The sequence below is a fragment of the Zerene cesonia genome, chromosome 20, assembly GCF_012273895.1.
Source record: "Zerene cesonia ecotype Mississippi chromosome 20, Zerene_cesonia_1.1, whole genome shotgun sequence".
NCBI classification, from domain to species: Eukaryota; Metazoa; Arthropoda; class Insecta; order Lepidoptera; family Pieridae; genus Zerene; species Zerene cesonia.
In genome coordinates this window covers 4,261,127-4,283,223 of record NC_052121.1, presented here as the reverse complement: position 1 = coordinate 4,283,223, position 22,097 = coordinate 4,261,127, and the positions used below count along the sequence as shown (strand labels likewise).

At 34.6% G+C, this 22,097-nt stretch overlaps 1 protein-coding gene across 7 annotated transcripts in view; it reads left to right on the top strand.

Annotated features, from left to right (window-relative positions):
* LOC119835237 (ecdysone receptor) overlaps positions 1 to 22,097 on the top strand; it is a 119,360-nt gene that overhangs the window by 72,887 nt on the left and 24,376 nt on the right. For 2 of the 7 annotated variants that reach the window (XM_038359946.1, XM_038359945.1), the window contains exon 1: positions 21,175 to 21,870. The exons of 4 other annotated variants lie outside the window; for them this stretch is intronic. In XM_038359946.1, the coding sequence (XP_038215874.1) occupies positions 21,555 to 21,870 (316 nt within the window). In that variant the 5' untranslated portion in view covers positions 21,175 to 21,554. Of the gene's footprint in view, positions 1 to 21,174; positions 21,871 to 22,097 lie in introns of those variants that run through there. One more of the 7 variants, XM_038359944.1, reaches the window with a different exon arrangement.

The following is a 22,097-nucleotide window of genomic DNA, read 5'->3' as shown; positions in this document are numbered from 1 at the left end:
GCGATCCCGTACAATTGGGCCAACCAAAAATGTGTCAAGTTGAACTCGGGTCGTTCACCCTGTGTATTTACCTCTTCGGCGACATTGCCCCGTGACTCTTGAGAGGCGATGATTGTTATTTTTTTATATATAAAATTTACCATGGTAAAATATTATTGGGGAACCTTATTAAGACACTAAACATTCAATGCCGGTTTACGAAAATTTTCACGTGTTAATTTTATTTATGCTATAAAAGACCCTCAGTATCCTAAATTGTTTTGGTACTAATGGTACTAATATTAATAACTATACATTACCTAAATAATAATTATCGTTGAGTGTACTATATTCTTGTTAGTTGGTTAATAAAGAAAAATAGAGAAATAATAAATGGATTGACTATCTATGCCATATCAGCGATAAATACGCACACAAATGCAATGCACACAGAGCAAATGTTTCAACTGCAATTGTCAGTGAAAACAACTTTTATTTACTATACCTACCTTCCATTAAATATGAGTTAACATGAGTTAAACCTTCCGCTATATTATACTTTATTTCTAATTTAACGAAGGCAAAACCGCCAATTAGTTACCGAAGTAATCCATAACAAGTCTTAATTAGACCTCGAATACATACCTCCGTTCGAAACATAACTTCATAAGGCATAAAAAAGGTATCATGACTACGTATATTATAAGCACAAAAAATTCACTCGCAGAAGCGAACCTTATTCAATTTCAATAACAAGTCTGCGCTGGAGTCGGTCGCGTTCACTGTTTCAACCAACGTTTCAACATAAAATAGTCAGGTACTTATTATTCACGAGCTGTTGCCTTCAAGTAGAAAAGAAATAATTGTAATGGTGTCTACGTGAGAAATAAATAATTCATGGAGATCTTTTGAAAAATATCATGGTCGGTCGGCGCAAGCGCATTATACTTGTAGATTGCCGTATATAAGTTACTACGTCGGTGTCACTCTGGGCGTTTAACGTCTTTATAAGGTTAAAACTATTAAGCAAATTTGTTTAAATGATCACTATAAATAAAAGGTTACATTCGCATATTAATACTTCAGATAAAAAAAATCCCTAATATTATAAATGTGACTGTAACTCTGTCTGTCTATCTGTCTCTTTTCACGGAGCAATTTGGACCTGTGGAACTACACAATCACGGAAACTAAAAGTAAAGTTAGTTAGTTAGTAAAGTACAAAAAAATCCTCAATCACTTTTGTAATGTAAATTTCAAAATCTGTTTCTAGTTTAGAAAACCATCTTATTATCCATCTTACACTTTTATTCACAAAATTGTTCTTAAAGCTACAAAAACATATTCGAAAACAAAAGACGAGATAAAATGTAGTTATGTGTCCATACATTTTACACAGAACACAAATAAAAAACCAGTTCTCTATACTGTCATCGCTCGATAATAATTACTTTTTTATAGAGTTCATTTTCAATTCATATAGCTTTTGTTGCTTCATGCTCTATGCGAACACAATGCATCATAGATGTAAAGATAGCACACGTCGCCCATAGCAACGCGTATCTATAAAGGTTGGGGATAGTGCCCTATTTGGCTCACCCACAAATTCTCTCGTTGGAAATCCCCCGGTGCACCTTTTTTTTATGAGCGACAGCTACACATTATAAATTGCTGCATGTGTTTATCGGTGTCTGCAGCGTAAATTAAACATTTTTCTAAAGCTGTAAACTTTGAAACCGAAATTCTCAATCCCAACTTCAATTTAAGTAATGGCTTTAGTCGTCTGCCAAACCCCTAAAACATTCTCGACATAATATCGGGGAATATCTCCAGAAATCCTTAAGCACTTTACTTATATTAGGTGAGTTTCGCGGCGTCTCAATTTGTATCAAGCGCATACCTAGCTTAAAGTTTCTCATTTAGTAGAAAAATCCGAGAAAGCTTATACACCCAAGTGAAACTGTTTTGTTCAGTTAATATATTTTAAATCTTCTCAAACATCATCAACATACAAGTACTTTAACCAAAAGCAAAAATACCAACGAAAAGTAGAAAAAAAATAGATATAGTAACAAAAGAAATCGTTTCATTGCGATGTTTACTCATAAAGGTATATTAAGCCAAGTGTTAAAAATAAGATCTAAACATTCTTTGATCACGCTTTATGTTGCATGCCATACGAGAAGAATAAAGAATAGGGCTTACAAAAAACTAATCTAAAATGCGACGCGGCCTGCACGGAGGATAACAAAACAAAGCTTATGCAACATCCTGCTATGTAATCGTACGGCAGAGGGGTAGATATAAAACTTGTGAACTGAGCTCGCATTTAGTCTGCTGTGGCCTTGATTTTTTCCAATTCGACGCTTTGGCCTCGAGCAGGCAGGTGATTAGGTTACATAAACTAAGTCCTTCCCCACTTCCTGCTGGCGCGCTTTGCAGTTGTCGGAGGTTTCTAAGAAAAAGCCGAATTCGCAGCCCGCCCCTATTGTTTTGTTCGTGTTGCTTTTCCAGTTTCGCCTCCTTAGGCTTCTCGTTCACGACGCGGGTTTTTTACGCAACTACATTTCATTTTCCTCCTTTCCTGATGAATCATTAGTGTTGCATGCAATTATATTTTATTAATGATAGATATTGTACTGTTTAGTTCTCGAAGTGATGACAAAATATACACTCGTAGGTATGAACGCTGTAATAAAAGCTGTTTAAGATAAAATGGTGTTATTAAAGGTAAAAAGAATATTCTACAACTGTGTTACCACATAACATGCTTTATGCTTCAACTTTAGAGCCCGTCACGATTGTAAAAATTGTATCATACCATCGAAAGCCATTAAAAACTGTTGATAAATAAAAGAAATAGTAATGTAATGGGCGCGCTGCCTTACGGGTGTGGTGGAAACCAGAACCAAACTGGTTTGGCCGCACGCGATCCGGCTCCAAGCGAGGAACATGCAACGAATAAAAAGAAACCTAAATGCAGCTCTAGGAAACGCTGACCTTGGACGCAACAAGCATGGCACCTGGCGTTTTTATGTCCTTCAAATTTGCGCGCCTATATTTGTTACAATTTGGCTGTTAAAAATGTTCCTTACATAACATTACAGAAACGTCCTTTCAATCTCGAATGTATCCTTTATTCAGTTTGAATTGTCAATGATTACGTGGGATAAGTGTGGCATTTGTGTGTACAGTGTGACAGTAACGCGCTTTCAAAGCCGGTATGTCGGTCGTAGAGATGGTTGCGTAACCGGTGTGGAGTCGCGAAGAAAGTGAATGCAGCATTACGAGGTCGCCTAGAAAGTTGCCGCCCCACCCGTTCACTGTCTGTGTCACATCACTATTTACACTGTTCTTCTCGGACTCAGTCAGTCTTATAGGAATGATATCTAGAACAAGGATTTTATCTTGCGTCTAGCCATGATGCAAAGGTATTTTGATTTCAATGAATTACAGTTAAATTAGTCTTAATCCTTAAAACGTAAACATCACGCAATGTTTGCGTTCAACCGTTTTAGAATGACTCTACAATTCCAAGAATGAAACTAATTTTATACCTAACCCAAATCGGTTCGGAACTATAAATATGTTGCATAATAAGATATTCAAGCCAGAATCTTTAGACGCATTAAAGAATTCCAAAGAGTGCACAAAAAGTTACACGTGCCACTCGGCTCAATCGCTCAGGGCTATTGAAATTTTGGCCATGGCCGGCTTGGCTTGCATATAATAGGACATCAATTCCGCCTGACAGTGTGGAATTAAAAGGTGGAATTAGTTTTATTTTTAATCTTAATTCATCAATATCTTAGAAACGTGTTTTGGTTCGGACATGTAACATTTTTAAGTCAGAATAGCGAGTGAATATAATGAATAAATTGAGTTGATACTTGAATTTTTATATATTTATTTTTAGTTCGCTTAATATGTAGAAAACGAAAAAAATGTAATGACAAATTAAGACATTGAATAACTGAAGGATTTATATGATTCCTCGAATGGTCATAGTATCTATGTAAATGTACTTCATTTTTAGAAAGTGCTATGCTAAGCTGAAGTATTGGAAATTCAGGATTTGAAGATTTCGATATAAATTGAATTATTTGCATATAAAGACTTTCAATCAATTGTTGGAATTTGTTTGATTTTGAGATTAAGTTGAGATTCTGGTAATTTGCATCCATTACTGATACCACACATTCATAGTTGAAAATAAAAGAAATGGTTGAAATTAACAAAACATTTGATCCCCATTTTGATTTAAATACTATAATAGACATAAATTAATATAATTTTGTTTTTCTGAACATGCTTTAATACCTCAAAGTATTTGGTCCTTGGTGGTGGCGATTACTTTTCGTATAAAATATCGTATAAATGCATACCTCACACAGTATATTTCCACATGTATGGTAAGTGAGCATTCCTCTGAAATTGCTTCCATACATCGTTTATGTTCTCAAGTGCTAGACTAGAGCCAGGAAGGCGACGTTATCTGTCAAGTCTCACATCAAGTGTCCCGCTTATCTCCCCACATGTTTGATCAGGTGCCTGTGAAGACGACTAATATAAACTTCATGTACATCGCCAAGGCCTCCATACTATTTGACCATGAAAATTCGATCCTGTTACGCTCATATCAAATTATATAATACGGCTTCTGATGAATTTTTTTCAAGATATCGTATGGCTATCTAAAACCAACAAATATATTCCAAAGTTTGAAATTATCTGTATAAGCTGAAAAGGGGTTTATTTTTTAGATGAGTATAAAAACGACACATTAATTCAAACCAATGCTAAAAGTATACTAATCGGCTTAATTCTTGGTTTAGGCGTGAAATTAAAATGTCGGATTTGACTTGGCATTAAAAAACTCCATCGTCGTTTGACTATTATTTATTTTATAAGTTATGTCACGAATTGTGGATTTTCACGTAACCTTTATAAATAATTTACTTTATTCTTGATATATAAATAAACTCTGCCGATTGCGTCACATTGTCTTAACTTTTCGTACAATAAAAATAACGAGCAAAATTGGCAGCCTTTTAAACCATATTTTCGTAACGTACAAATTCATTTGCGTTGAATAACATCCAATGCTAGTTTTCTCGTGTTTTTATTTCAGATTCGACAAATGGTCATGACATACTCAAATATGAGCTCAGAGCGTTAATAAATCATCGTAAGGGGCCTGCTATAGTTGTTCCGGTTCTAAATCGCGCTAAATCATCAGAGACGTGTCGTTCACATACATACCTAATTATGTATTTATATGTGGTTATCAGTGTTTGCGTCGTCAATGTCACTGAGTTGCTTGGAGGGCAACGGACGCGATATCTGTAAACAACACGATTCGTAGTACATTATAATATATCGTATCACATTCACAGTGATATTTTTATCGGTTGATATTATATAAAGCGGTTACGTTTCTTTCTTTTATTTTTTTTTTTTCATCACATTATACAATGGTACATTATTTTACGTTTTATAAAATCGTGTGTTTTACGTGTTTTTATATAATAATACGAAAGCATTTCTTCTGAGATATGTGGTGATCAATTACAATTAAGCATAATTGATTCTGCATCTATAATTTACAAGCCGTGGCAAAAAGCACAGCAGATCTTGATAGATACTATTGATAAAACGGGTATTATAATTCATTGCCCTTGGCTCTTATCTCAATTCCGTCTACAAAACAATATACAATACATTAATAGTTCTGTATAGAATTTATAATTTACTGCTCCATTATTATGAACTAACTGACGAAATGAACGATCTGTTTTTTAATTATATAAGAATAACTTTTTATTTATACATTTAATGGCAACATTGTTAATAGTTTTTTTTTTGTTTATAAATAATAATCAATAATATAATGATATAAATACAATAAAATTCGTTCGTCAATATATATTATATTTATATGATTTATATGAAACTTGATAATGTTCATGTTTTGCAAATAAATTTATTTCATGTGATTTTATTACGTTCTATCATAAATCATAAATAATTTAATGAATACACCCATTAAAGGGATATACTAGATAACTTTATTATTGTTGCAATGGGTATTGTATTTTTTTTATAGAAATTTTTAATGTCATTTTCGTTTAAAATTATGAATCATTTGTTTATAACGTTAGAAATAAGTTGATTTCTGTAAATATAATTATTATAATACGATTGGGTACAGCGCAGTGTTTTTAAAATTATTGCTCTGAATAATAAATGTTTGAAACAAAAAGAAAAGTTATCATGGTATTGGCTGATAAGAACAGATTATGTTTTTATTACCGTCTTGTGTATCTGACCTCATTCTGCAAATATATGTGGATCGCTACTGAAAAAATATCATGTACATAAGATATGAATGTTAATTATGGAATCAATGAAAAAACCTGATTGTTCTTGTATGTTCACCAAGTATTCTGTAGGTGTTTGTTTAAAGAATACCAACCAACTATTCTTTAGGGTTCCGTAGTCCATATCCTCTGTAACCAGGTTGTATCATGAACTTTGATAGATAAGCGATTGAAATTTTCGATTATGTGTTTCTGTTGCCTATATAACAACAAATGATAAAATAATTAAGGTTAAGCAACAGTTAGCACGGTTATAAATTGGATGGATGACCGATCAGTTTCAGTATTGCAATTGCTCTTTGCAGTTATTTTTACTGAATCCTTAATGTCCGACTTGCACTTGATCAATTGTATTTATCAAAACTTTATAGTATATATATCTTTAAATTATAAAGCAAATAAAAATAAAAACAACGTAAAAGAAATCTCGGAAAACCAAGTAGACCATTTAAACAAACTTTTGCACACAGCATTCAGCTATGCTTCTTTTAGAAGTACTTTTAAATCATAATAAACCTAGTTAAATACCATTTTACTAGGTTTTATTACCTACACATATTAAGTCCATATTCCATTATTTCATTTAATTTTCAATTTTACAAATATGGAGTAGTAGACAGCTCCTAGTAAGTTTAAGAAAAAACCTGTGTTAGGGGGACCCGCTCTTTCTTAACTTAAAGTATTTTAACTAGGTACATGAAAATTTTAATAAACCCTTTATAACTAAGTATTAATAGTTGTGGAGTGAACGAATGTGTGTGTTAGTGTGTGTTAAGATATCTTCCTTCCCCCAGTAAATCATTGACACTTGGTTGGTGTACACAAGATGATGTAGTAAAAACAATGGGACGACAAACAATTTCCCTGCATGCAAATCTATCTTTAGAAGCAGGTGCTTCAAAAAAATAAGGTAGTCTGTAGACTTTAGACCACGTGCCGCGGTGGCCCGAGACGAAACCGTGGTACTAGGTCATGGCGTATACTTGCACAATCTTGGTTTTTCTTGCCAAGATGAACAGTCACGGCATCTGATATTTCCATTTTTACTACAAAGTATTTTTTAGACTTGATATTATTCCGTTTGATATTAAAAATCATGAATCGTCAAAACGAAGATTATTTTATATTACTTCTAGCTTTCTGTTACCGTTTCAAAACCTATGATTTGGCCTCTCTTACGTTTCATATTTGTACCAAATTTCTTGCGAAGCGGTTCCGTATTTTAGGCGTGAAGAAGAGACGGACAGACAGAGTTATTATCGCATTTATAACATTAGCAGATAGTTACATAAAAAAATTTAATACAAATTTCTGAATTTCATATCAGAGAGATATATAGTCTGAGGAATTCATTAGAATGAACGTTATAATAACGTCTTCTATAACGTATCCTAAAACATCTATTCCGCGTGACTCACTAAAAAAAGATGCTAATGAACTGTATAAAAACAAATTTTCCTAATGTTTTCGCTGTCAATTTAAAGCTTATGAAATATCTATCTATACAAATTTACTACAAAAAATTTATATTCATTTAAACTGCACAAACTGTTAACCTGAACACACTTTATTAATATCAGTTTCCATAGCAACCTTCTATGGTGCCATCGTCATTTTAATTTAGTCTTACATTTTTTATAACATAACTTTATGGTTAGTCAAGTCAGTAACCAATTAACAAAGTAGATTGCTGCGTGAAGTCATTTTGTCATAAATTTTAAAGCATGTAATATAAAATATACACACAATCAAGCACTATTTTATGTCACATATAATAAAGACATCTAGCTTAACTACCTCTGTTTAATAAAAATAAAGAAAACTCAAAGTCTATTGCATTTCAAAGTATAATAAACACGAAACAATACGAATTATATATTGACATTGAGAATAAGATTAAGTATGTTTGAATTACGATCCCTAATATAATTACGCCTGTAAAAATTTAATTATAAATATTTAATGTTAAAGGTGTGCATTCAATATATTCATTATCAGCATTTGTTCGAGACAAAGTGCATCAACCTGTTGTAGGACAGGTCCTCTGAGATCATTTAAAATATTCCAAGTGACCGCAACTCGTTTTGTTTTCTTGGGAACGTTTTTTATGTTTTAAAAAGAAAAGCCTTTATACTGACTTATAGAAACCACTATTAAATGTGTTGTTCGTATAATCATGGTTATTTGATCTTAATTGAAAGAGGTAACGAGAATTTAGTAGGTCCTTCTGATTATATCTCATTGTCATTATAAAACGAATAAATGAATTTTAAAAACTGTTGTACGCTAAGATTGTTGTTAAATCAAATATATAATTGATGTAACTACATATAATTTGATTAATTCCCGATTCGTTTATTTATCGCACATCATCATGATACAATAAGTATACTACAACGTGCATTTAATCGTTATTTTGATAAATAGCGCAGAACACGGAATTTTTTTTAATATTTTAACGGCACCTCGGTTCCTCTGTCTAGGGGCTAACCGTTAATCGGTTTGCAAATAAAATGAATGTCATGTACATTAATATCCCTGGATGTGTTCACACATAAGTGTAACAGCGACCAACACGTTACATTGTTAACAAATATAAAGTTGTTTCCGATAATCGTGACGCAAATCGTAACTTAATATTCGTAACGTATTTATTGTACAGCGTACGTTCTTATTGGTTTTTTTATTGGATGGAACGTGTTGTGATATATTTGCCTTTTTAATAATCAAAAACATATTCCAATACACGTCCTTCGCGGAAAAGTAATCAACAAATTATCATAACAAAAGTATTTAAATTCGTATATTCGATTGCTTGAAATAGATATAAGATTAAGCTTGTACCAATGTAATGGGACATAACCTTGGTAGCATATACGCAGTTACATATTATTTTTTTGTGTAAAAACGTATAAACCACTATAAAATCGTGCAAAAATGCACCTTAAATAACGTTTAAATAGTAAAATTGATACGCGACGTTGTAACAGACATCCAGTGTTGCTATTATGAATTCCATACAGGTGGTAGGGGCGGCGCAGGTGTCGCATTGTTACTTGCATGCTATGACCTTTGCATAAGAATACAGTTGTTATTCTGTTTCAAGAGTTTAGCGTATAATCGCTGTTCTAATTCTTATTTCAATTTAATTATTCCTGTTATTTCATTCAGGGATACAATAGGAACCGTATTAATGCATTGATAATGAATGATACAGCAGAAGAATTGACTAATTCTATTTAGTACAATATATATGATGAGTTTTCATCGGCTGATGTAGTGAAAAATTCATGTAATTAAACTCATATCCCCATATCATTTAGAGACGAAGGAGGCTGTAATATAATGATTATTTAATTCTATTGCTATTCTAACACAATACTACAATTAATATTTTGTCATTGTAAATGTTAAGTAAAAACCTCTAATCGCCCACAGCCTCACTACCCAATTTGTTTTGCGGCTAGCGACTCATTGTATGCAGTTTTTTGCTAGGCGCGATTTTAGTGAGTAACGTATCTTATGCTGATCGAAAGCCGAAAAAAACGCCATCAGAATAAATTGAATCACGTACATCACTTTTTGTGATGAGACAATATTGATTATGTGGCTATTATTCTTACGTTGCGGATTTTAATTTGTGGTAAATAATACGTGATCTGAGTGCGGTGCGGGCGTCGCCTATTTCGGTTATGTTATTGTTGTGGATGAGTGGGAGGATTGTTCGAGAGATTAATATAATATGCTTCTATATGCTAAGACTATAATCTAAGTAAGATTATGATTTCGCATTATAAACACTGAGCATTTTATACGTAAACTTACTAAGCTTCAAATCGTGCATCGTCATTTGGATATGAACATTTTGGAAAACAAATTAGATTTTTAGAATATTAATGAAGGAAGAGCAAAAAACCTATATTCGAAAATATATAACAATACAATTTACCGTGTCGTAAGGTTCATTTTGCCGTTTCGCTTCAACTCACTCATAAACTCGATACAGCTTGCACGCACATAGCGAAGCAATCATACTTTGAAGCTTTGAAATGTTCTATAAATTTATTAGCAACAGAACGGCGAACAGTGTAAAATTGAGAGCGTTTATCTGATTCCAGCGATGTGCTCGAGATAGCGGTAAGTGGACCAAGGGCGGTGATAATGCAAGGTTGCCCTACAATGCAGACATACAACGCTATCAAACGCCATTCGCGCGGTTCATGATAGATTCAGTTGAACGGTATTCCAACTACGATTTTGTTTTATCGAGGCAATAACAGAAGCTTTCTTTGTAACAACTTAGTACGTGAATTGGACAGTTTGGGTGTCTGTAAGACTGGCAATTATATAACCAATATGTTCGTTCAAAAAGTCTTAACATGTGTACTATCAAATCCACTATTCGTTTGTTTGATATGAGTTAGTGAAGCTACGTTTAGGTGAACGAAATAAAAAAAAGGTGTGTGTGCGATTCACACACGATAGAAGTGAAACTTCAGTAAATCGACAAAAGAATGAGATGAATATATATAAAATATAAAATAGTATGTATATTTCCGTCTCATTCTTTGCCGGCTTCATTCTACACATTTTTGTATTTGTGTCTCTTACCTGTCGTTTTTCCGTTGCATCAGGTTTGAAATCACAACGATTCTAAAGAAGTTTCACTTCAAAAACATACGTTTAGCAAAATGTCATGAATCAATTGAAAACCACCGAACGTCGACATGTTCAAATTTTCTACATCTACATATATATGAAATTCAAAGATAAATAGAAAATATTGTAATACAAGGTAATATAGAAAATATTATACAATAATACAGTTATAATACAGTTGTGTGCCCAAAATAGGCTTTATATTACTTTTTACTCAAAATTGATTTTATAATACTAAATACATAATTAAAGAAACAGTAAGAAGTGGGATATCATAAGATAATTAATTAAATCGTAATTAATTATCAAATCTAAAAATTGATTAACCTTCATAAATCATAAAATAATTTAAGGAAACACACTTGATCGTTATAATTTGCACGACTACTATATTGCTTTAATAACACTAGACCACATGTAATACCTAATTGTGGCTGTTATTACATGTGTGGAGTATTTCAAACACAGACACGTATGTTAGACACTTCCTTAATATAAAACGGATGAACCAAACGTGCGTTCCTTTTTTGTAACAACACATGCTGGGGAGCTTCAATGTCTTCTTAACCGTAAATTTATTTGAAGAGATCCGATAAATACATTCATGTATATACGTCGTGTGTTCTTTTAAATTTGAAATTATTTGCTTCTAATTTGCAAGCATTCTTTTTAAAAAGACTACAAGGGCTAGGAAGCGGCACGCACATATTTATATAATTAACGAATCAACGAAATCGGCAGGTTCTGTCGATACACAGGGCCGCATGCACACATGCGTGTATACATGCCTATCATTCGAAATAATAAACATGCCTATCATTAGAAATAATAATTATGTTATTTGCTAAAAAGGAAACTCTTTTAAATCTTTGTTGTTAAAAATAATTTGACAAAATACCATGATGATGGCTCATATAATGTTAGATGCTTTAATTGATACATAAAATGTTTATAAAAAGTTTGTAGCACTATGTTTTCCAGACACTACCAAATTATCATACATATTCTGCTTTTTATCATGCAGTCATGCGTAGCTCATGTAGTCCCCTTAAGAATTTATCATATCACGATCATAAATCAATGCAAAATCATCACACTTAATATGATAACATTAAACGGATCACTGGCGGTTAATCCGAGCAACCTAAAACTAGAAGGCCGAACGATAACAGCGAATGCATTGTTTTCAATTTATAAAGGTCACCACTGATAAACGTATCACGACCTCGTGATTCGTGAATATGGAAGAAACGGGTCAATATAAATTTAACAAATTATAAATTTATCATTGTAGCAGCTCGTGTCATCTGAAACATATTCCGTCAAGTTCACTCAGTAAATATGTCGCCGACAAAGCTCAAGGTTGACCGCTGAGATAAACGCGATAACTTTAGGGTTACAGGCTTTATGATGCATCGAGGAAACGCGACGGTGAAGATTTATCTTAAAATGTTTACTCGAGATGTCTAGACGGGATTGTAGTTAAGACATCTGTTAGTTTTCGGAAATGCTAAGCTTGCGTTTAAATGCACTTTGTGCCTACATGTGAATCGACGAGAGTCGGATTAATTCCCTTAGGAATTAATAAAGCGAATAGCTCTGCAAATAGCGGGGCGTATAGCGACTTGATAGAATAATATGCTATCTGTAGCCTTGTCCCCGTTCGGCGACCCACTTGCATGTCCTGGAGGATGCTCTTTTACTAGCACACTTCTGAACCAATTACACGAGTTTAAACTATGAGAAAATAAATGCAATCCCACTTCGCATCTAATGAGATGCGTATTTTTTCTCTTTTCTACAGTACCCTGTCTTCGTGATAGATACATAGATTCTAGATAAGCATTGAATGATTTAAATAAAATAAATGCGTTTCTAAAATGAGGACTTTAAAAATAACATGCCATTTCGGCTAATGATTCTCATAGTCAAATACTACGAAGAGATGTTGATTATATAATAGCAAGTAAATATAAATAGGACTAAGTGACGCACGTTGCAGTGGATGCACACGCTCTGAGTCAGGCGCGGTCGACCAGGTCAAGGCTATGCTGGAGTGTGCCCTGATTTGATGACCTGCTTCCGAACTCCCAATTGGACCGTCAACCGTTGTTGTTCACATTAAATACTTTAATAATCCTTACACTGCAATTATGAATTGTTATGTTGGGTAAGCAAATTTTGTAGTGTCGCAATTGTTATTTCACTGAACAACTAAATGTTATAAATGCGACTTGCAATTATGATGCCAAAAAGAAATATGTATATGATCTAAGGTGATTTAAGGAGTTTCGAGTTGTAATTACATTATTAAACAATAAAAAATAAGTACTCGATTCAGTGAATGGTCGATGATCGCTGGTCTGAATCTTAAACCTATATTAAGAATTAATTGTACAATGGTTTTTTGGTCGGAGACACGTCTGTACCTGCCGTGACTGTACCTCATCAAATCCCCGATCTTTCACGCATTTTATAGAAGATTAAAAACTTCGTCTCGGTATGTATTACGCAACGCTCGACTCACGACGAGCACTGCCTTCGAGCACTGCCTTATCGTGTTTCAAGGGCAGTTCATCGATGTGCACTGTTCTGTGTGCAGGACGACGTAGCGCCTACATTGTGTGCCATACGTGCTGTCATGCATTCCAAAGATAACGTTAATGTTCTCTTGGGCTCTAGTTAAAAACGATATTTTACTGCGCACGTACAAAGTAAGGTCAAACCATTTTGTTACAAAGTAATGGTGCACAATATGCTCGAAATAACTTATTTTACGAGCATTTTATAGCAATAGGACTTATTGGTAAAAAAAAACTTATTTAAACCGGCTCTGGAACTAAATTACTGTGTGAATGTTAAGACTAAAATACTTTTGCGAAACTGTTCAAACGGCCACATAAAATAGATTTACAGTCGCGGAAATACAATAAAATAACTAGAAATAGATATTGGAGAACAGCGACCAACAAAATACAGAGTCAGTTGGTTGATTGATAGATGTCGAGGCTTAATCACTTCCGACGAACCGGGAATGTGATCTATTTTCTAAACACTAACACAACAATATTTTTTTAGCATTATAGTCTTAAATAAAATATATTTCCCATCAAACACTGGAATCAATTTAGACGATAATTAATTCACTTGGTTGTAAGACAGGATCATGAGTATACTATGTTTTCTAGACTTAATTAAAAATATCCGTTACAGCCAGTTATGTTTAATCAATGAGCACATGTCAGTTAATGGCGTTAACTTTTAAAATGATAGAGCAGAGGTGAACTTGCAAGGATAAAAAACAGCAGATGCAATTACAGTACACGGACTGTTGAAATGTCAAGCATATTCAAGCAAGTCGATAAAAATACCTCTGCTAGAACGGATACTTGACTAACATTAGTTAGAACACGTCCTATCATTGCCAGGTGTCCTGTAACCGTAACCACATGTTAATTTATTAAGTCGATTAGCATTACAGAAGCAAAATTTAATGGCGGTCTTGTTGCAAATTATCTGCAATCGAAAAACGAAACCAAGAGATTCATTTCACGGTCATCATTTATATCTTGATACAATGTGATGGGATCGATTGTCGGAAATGATTTACAAGACTTGATTAAAGGGCAGAATAAAACCTCGATGCGGAAAGCGGCGTCGGGGTACGTAATTAAATTACAAGATTATCCATTCCATTTTAATAATAAGTAATTGCACGTCATTAGTCGGTGAACAATATAAATTGAACTCGTTACTCATTACAGTTTAATATCAGGATGCTAGTAAAAATTCAATATTATTATATACGTCTAAACTATTACGTATGAGTACATTTAAATTCTATTCTACTCAAGAGTTCCATTTTACTTCTTGTAAATTTAACTTTCTATTCTTTCATGTATATTTCCCAAATTGGTCAAGTCAACTGACGTTCTCCTTTTTTACTTTCTTTGCCATTGCTAATCTGTTAAATCTATTTCAAAGAGGTATTTTTGAAATTGAAATTTGAAACTTCATTCCTGCGTACAGTAGGAAATGCCAAGTCGGAATAGTTTCACGAGAGGTGGTAGTAAAATTCTCGCATTATACTCGTGTTGGTAGTTTATACAAGTGCTCTTATTGGCAATGTGAGCTTGCAGCAAAGCGACTTTTATTCCTAGCGTGAACAATGGCCGAGACGTTAATGCAGCCGGTTTTGTTACTCTCAGTGCGATCACAGCTACGAGTTACGACGCTATAAATTCAATATACTAAGACGTGCCCGTGACCTGCGAGGCGTTCGTCTTGCTTCGCCGGTCTAAGTAATACGATCTATGTATTTACATTGAGCTATTTTTACACTGCGTCCTAAGGTAGCGTCAAGTCAACCTCTTCTAGGCTTCGTTCTCGTTCATGATTCGGATCGTTATCCTTATTAAGTTTGTGCATAAAATTTATCTTTAAATGCTTTATTATTCTTATAAAGTAAATTAGTTGGATGTGGAAAGGTCTAAAACCCAGCCTAGAGCCTTGGCAATTGTCCAGCATTGCAACTAGGACACACGTTCGTAGGTGTCAGTTGAGAACGAAGAAACCGTTGTTGGCAGTCTCCTTAATAGGTTATGCGGAATTCGCACTAGTAGCAACAGCCAGTGTATGATAAATATTTGATGAATACACGAAGAAGGAAGGTAAACGTACCGATCCTGGCGATTTTTAAAATTATTTTCAAGGCAACGTCGTATTAGCACATGTGTCATGCTCATCGCGTTCAATTATTGTGCAAATAAAATCACGAGCAATTCAATGTTAAGTGAAAATTTTATGTGCATTAGGCGCTGGAATAAATTCCAACGAACAGTCTTCATATTTCAACTCATAAGGAAACTTTGATTTAGATTATTTTTTATGAGCTCCGTCTTGAAATTATACTGTTAATGTGATTACGTATATTTATACTCAATATTTAATATGTCATCGTCATGTGTGTTTCAATTTAAAATAGACCTTCGATACACCTTCAAATGTAATAGCATATTGGTGCTTATTAGCCTTGACCATGACTAGCAATTAGATAGAATTATCTTCAATTTATCCCACTACTAATGTGCCTCCCAGCGGTCTGACATAATGTTCAACTTGGCATGCAATTATTCTGCACTTGCGAATTAGACCTTGCACACTATGCCTTTGCAGGGTTACATTAAGTTATTGTTCTTAGATAACAACTATGAATGATTATGTCCCGAGGCTCAAATATGACTTCATTTATCACATGCCAATTGTATACCATCTGGACGCCGAATTTTCGTTCTAAATTAAAACTATGATCTGGTTACAGCCCACATGTTTTATTTAAAATAAATATACATCATTATTTTGTCTAATTGCGAAATTGGCAAAGGTTGTGGGAGACGACACAGGCTGTCAATCTTTTTCTATAAAAAAAACTGCAGATCTTATCTTTTGGCAAAATTTTCTTCCGAGCTGGAGTCAACGGCTTCTGTGACAGCCGACACGGACCATGCCAGAGAAATTAATAGATACACCATTTTAAGCGTTTAGAAAAAAATAAATGTTTATATACTTATTGTTCCGCCTTGATTTAGAAAAATCGCTTCACTCCTACACGAATGTCGCTTTTTAATGTTTTAGTTTTGTAATCTCCTTTTAATAAATTAGAGTGCGATCAACTCTTTGATTATTATCGTTATTACTCGTTTTAATTTTGTCTTAAATTTTCTTATTACAGTTATTTTCTCTAAAATGTTTTAGAACATTTTCATTGTAATATAAGAAAACAAGGTTACGATTATTTTGTGGTAATTAATATTGCATAAATTTAGTTAAAAGTTTTTGTAACGTTGCGTGCATTCTTTGTCGGAATTTCTGATAAAATAAAACAAAAAGCTCTACTGGATTTCTTTGCCCTTTGTAAATTACTAAGAACTTGTCAAACCAGTAGCGCTTTATTACAGTGTTATTTTGTTAGGACTACAATTAAGGATGACTTATAACTAAAATTTAAAAAATGATTACTTATACGTTAAAACTGAAGTGTAAAGGCTTCGGAGGATCAAGAGCATATGTAAACAAAAAGGGAAGATAGTCTGAATGATGAATAAAACTGCATAGAAACAAACCGTCCCAATTACACTAACATATAGTTGTGTCATCGTTACCCTACACACTACAGTGAGGACAATGCATTACGCAACCGATGCATTTTATCCATCTGTATGTCACTCACGCGCGCCGCACAACGGTCGACGCATCAATGTATTGCTTTGACCTATTTGAGTCTAGTGAATACAATTTGAATAGTAGAAAATGGATTTATTTTATCCGTGCAAATATATTTTATATCTGTTATTGCATTTGAGGTTAACTTATTTTTACAGCTTTGTTTCTGCTGTGTGTAACATTAAATAATTACTTTTTGACGCATTTAATATCGATTCCTTAGTATATTTTCTCTTAATTTCCGGATGCCTGAAGCACGTCTGTTTTTACAGCCGCTCAATAAAGTCCCAAAGTAAACATGTAACCGAAAACAAACATCGCATCTTCGCATCGTTGTCATACAAAAATAACTCACTTTCGCAGGGACACTCGTAAATACACTCATAACCTGTAAGTACATTGCCAGTAGGTCCAATTACTGTTTTCTTGACTTGGTCCGTGATTAATGTTTTAAAAAGTAACGCTTTAATGCATCATATCTTGTCAAGCAAAACAATTGACTCAAAGAAAAAGAAATTCCCTTATATATATAAAAAATAAATCAACAAGACAACGATGCTATATTTTCCCAAGGCCTAGAATATTGTTTTAGCTCGCGGCGAACCTTGATTGCCCAGTGCAATATCATTGTGAGTGCGGACTCAATAGTTCTATCACGTAAATCATACGGTTGGAAACACGAACCTGTATCATACTCACTACCCCAGATCGTGATACAAGAATGGCCATTAGCTCGTGTGGAACAGAGCTCATATTCCTAGAGCACTATGACTGAGATACGGCAAATATTGTTTGCTAGTTGAGTGTAAGTCGATGCGCTTGCAGGCGAAAGTAAAACTAAAGCTGTCCACTAAAAGCCTACGTTCATCTAACAACGTAACATTATGCCTAAACATTACATAATCGTCCGTGTGACTGAATAGAACGGTAACATGGTTCCTTAGCAGGTCACATTCACGCGACTGACATCAGCGATTGTCAAGTGCATAGAAGTCAACGAACAGGATTACCATTGCGTATTCAATAGATACTCTTTAGCCTTGACTTCCTCCTGTACTCAATGGCTCCCAGCCAAATCTATAAGTTCTGCATCATGTCGTTTATTTTCCGTCCATCCAGTACCTACAATACAACTAGCAATGCAGGCAAGAAAATACAACTCTAATATCTTTAAACCTTTCAGTAATTAGACCACTAAGAGAAAACCCAATTTGTTATTGGTCAGTTCAGCAGTCAGCGCGTTGGTTTTCTCATTACGCTGCCATTGAACGTAACGAATGACCAATACCGATGCATGTGTGGGTATTAAAGGTTATGCAGCCGGCGTGTTAAGTCGGCTATTATCTTTTAATACCATCGACTTCATTATTCGCTACATTTTTTGCGACGGCAGCGAGGCGCGGCACTGCGAGTCGCCGACACGGGTTTGATAACCCGGAGACCTTGGTCTTAATTGCGCTTCAGCAGACCATTCCGCCACGTCCACTTTTTATTCGCCTGCATCGCTAGTAACAACACGACAACGATAATAACCCGTCCAACTTCGAATGATACATAATACGAGAAAGACTTAAACCAGTCGCGCACTTGCTAAAAATAGCCGTGTATCCTTAAGAGAACTCTACTCAGAAAGCTAGTCATAGCGATTCTTTACAGATTCGCTCGATAAATCACATTTTTGTCGTTCTGTTTTTTGTTTTGAAATGTCATACCATATCCGTCATGAAATATACCAGGGACAAATGAAGAAAATTAATCTAATAGGCTTATATAGATATATATCTATACTTGATGAATGCGTCTATATCTATACAATTTAACAATATTCCATCACATGCTGCTTTGCTGTTTAACACGATAATTAATAACAAAACCTTATATTGTTTCAGGTAAGCACTAAACACAGGATAAATTGCAGGATTCATTTAGTGAATACAACATCAAGCAAGTATTTAAAGTATGCCGTATGCAGCTATCATTAAGTAATTTTACATGTAAAATAGTGCACATATGTATATGTATACATATTTTTACCAATTAACGAATTATTATCCGTTATCCAGTAATTTATTAATACGTATATGTATCTTCAAGGACGACTTAAGAAAATAATATGATACACCTCCACAACGTGCGTAGTCTAATCTATTTTGAACCCCCTTACCATGACCTCCACGCTGGCTAGCAACATATAGTATTTGCAATACCTAGGTCTTAACAATTTATGCACATGGTGTGATTATTCACATTCAATTGTTTCAAGTTTTCCTTATCCGCTACAGTAATATTCAACAGATTTCAATCAGAAACAGTGCAAGTGCGCCATAAATATTGGTTACGAAAAGTATGAAATTGTATAAATAATGTCATTGACTAAACAATCGCGATGACTTCAATAACGTGATGACTTTAAGTGGTTAGGGAGGGGAGGGAACCAATCGAGCACTTTAGTGCACGCATGACTGAGTAACATCACGACTGTACAAACATTGTCTGAACTATACAGGCGGTGACAAAAAATATACTTTGCCCTGTTCAAGAAATGAGACGGTTCAAGTCACTGATTTCAATTATTGTTTGCTTATAGGTCGTAGAGTCACAGTGTTATAAGATGTTCTAACAAGTGTTCTTGCTGATAAAAAGCTTGTTGTTTTCATACGTTTGGATATGTTATAATCCAGCGTTATTTAAGATACAGCTACCAACGTAATTAATGAATAATTCATAAATAATTTTTAGATTGCTCTATTACAATGTATAATTAATATTAATAATTTAACGCTTTTTGCTATGTTACCTAATTCGCTCATAAAATTATACGAATCATGATATAAGAATCAAATTAGCCAAGATGAAACTTCCAAAACACAACAGGTCAATTACCCTGCGAACACGTGATTATGACGAATAACAATTTGTCAAGCAACATCATTCTCGCGTCATACATAGTTATCGAATCGTTTGAGTGAACTTGGCTATAAGTGTTTATAATATCTTAATTTATACATATTTCATCAATAAAAATACAAATACTAACATTGAATCTCACTTTGTGTTTGGTAGTCGGATAAAAATTATAGAACCTGTTGCGAACGTGATTCAGATGTGTAGAACTGATTAGTAACAATATATTCTCCTGATAATGACTGTAGATAACATCATTCATACGAACCTACTCAAATAAGGTTGGTGTGATAACCTGAATTTAATTTAGGTGAACTAGTAAAGCAGATCAGGTACACGATGGAAGATTCGTTGAATATTAGATTTAACGAATCAAATATACATAGAAAGTTAATAAAATTAATAAAAGATTATTTTTATTCAAATATAAGAGTTAACATTCAAGCGCTAATCTTCAAATTGTAATATTGTATCTTTTATCTTTGAAAAATTACCTTTTTGGTATGTTTCATACTAATCGAATTATAATGCAGAATCAGATTTAAATATAATTATGTATGAACATATATTTTCAGATATCTTGCAAGATTTATTTAATTTTCTCAATACATAAGAGCATTATTTATTTTTATTTATGAAAATGTGTGTTGAAAATGTTACACATATTTAATGCCTTTCATTTTTGTATCTTATTGATATGTTTACTAATTCAAATAATTATTCATCAGAAACCTACGACTCGGGACCTACTTAACTCTAGAATGGTTGTATTTAATAATAATTTTCAACAAGACAACTTTATAAAACAATAGTTACAAAGAAACTATGCAATGATAATGCAAACGAACTCCTATACTTTAACAACAATTTGTTTAAAACAAAAAGTTTTGATAAAGTGCTTTTACATTGTCACCTATTTGATTTTCTGTGCCACGGCTGCGCGACTCGGCGGAGGCATGCGGGGTGTGTGCGGGGTGCGAGCGGCGGTGTGACGTCACGCTCGACCGTGGCAGTGAGTATAGTGAGAGCGGCCGCGTCGTTGTTCGCTCGCTCTACGTACTTCGTTGACGACGGTCGCGCGCGCGTAACGTGTTTGTGTTTGTATTTTAAACGAACGCGGTAACTTCTCCGGCTCTGCATTTTATCTAGACAAACTCGTGTGACTTTCCTCCCTGCATTGCCTATTGTAGCGTTGATAAAAACTCGATGCGCATGAGACTTTCTGTCTTACTAGAGTGGAAGTAGAGACGATCGACGGTGAAATAGGATTTGTTTCGGTCCCGACGCCGGTTATATTAGTGGATGTTATAGCGTTTTGATAGTTTAGTGCGACCAAAAGTGAAGTGTTGGACGAAGGGAGAATGTCCGTCGGCGGTCGTGAACACGGGAGCGTTTGACGCGCTCGTCGACATGAGACGCCGCTGGTCTAACAACGGAGGGTTCCCGTTGCGAATGCTCGAGGAGAGCTCATCAGAAGTGACTTCCTCATCTGCTTTGGGATTTCCTCCGGCTATGGTTATGTCGCCGGAATCGCTCGCCTCGCCCGAGTACGGGCTTGAGCTTTGGGGCTACGATGATGGCATCAGTTACAACGCTACCCAGTCGCTGCTCAGCACACATTCGTGCACGATGCAGCAGCAGCAAGCGCCCACGCAGCCCTTGCCGTCTATGCCGCTGCCGATGCCACCCACGACGCCTAAATCGGAAAACGAATCTATTTCATCAGGTTAGTTGTCGGAACTTTCTGGTAATATGTTGCTGGATAGATAAATGTTTACATCAAATTTGGCGGTATGCGATGTGCCGGTGCCGATCTGCGGCCGAGGCGGTGCGATGCTGTCATCGACCTTTGGCCTGGATACCTTGACCGGGCGACACAGGCCGATGTCTGCGCACAATGCTCATAATGCAAACGTTTTGTTTACCTACATTTGCCACTTTGACCTAGACAAC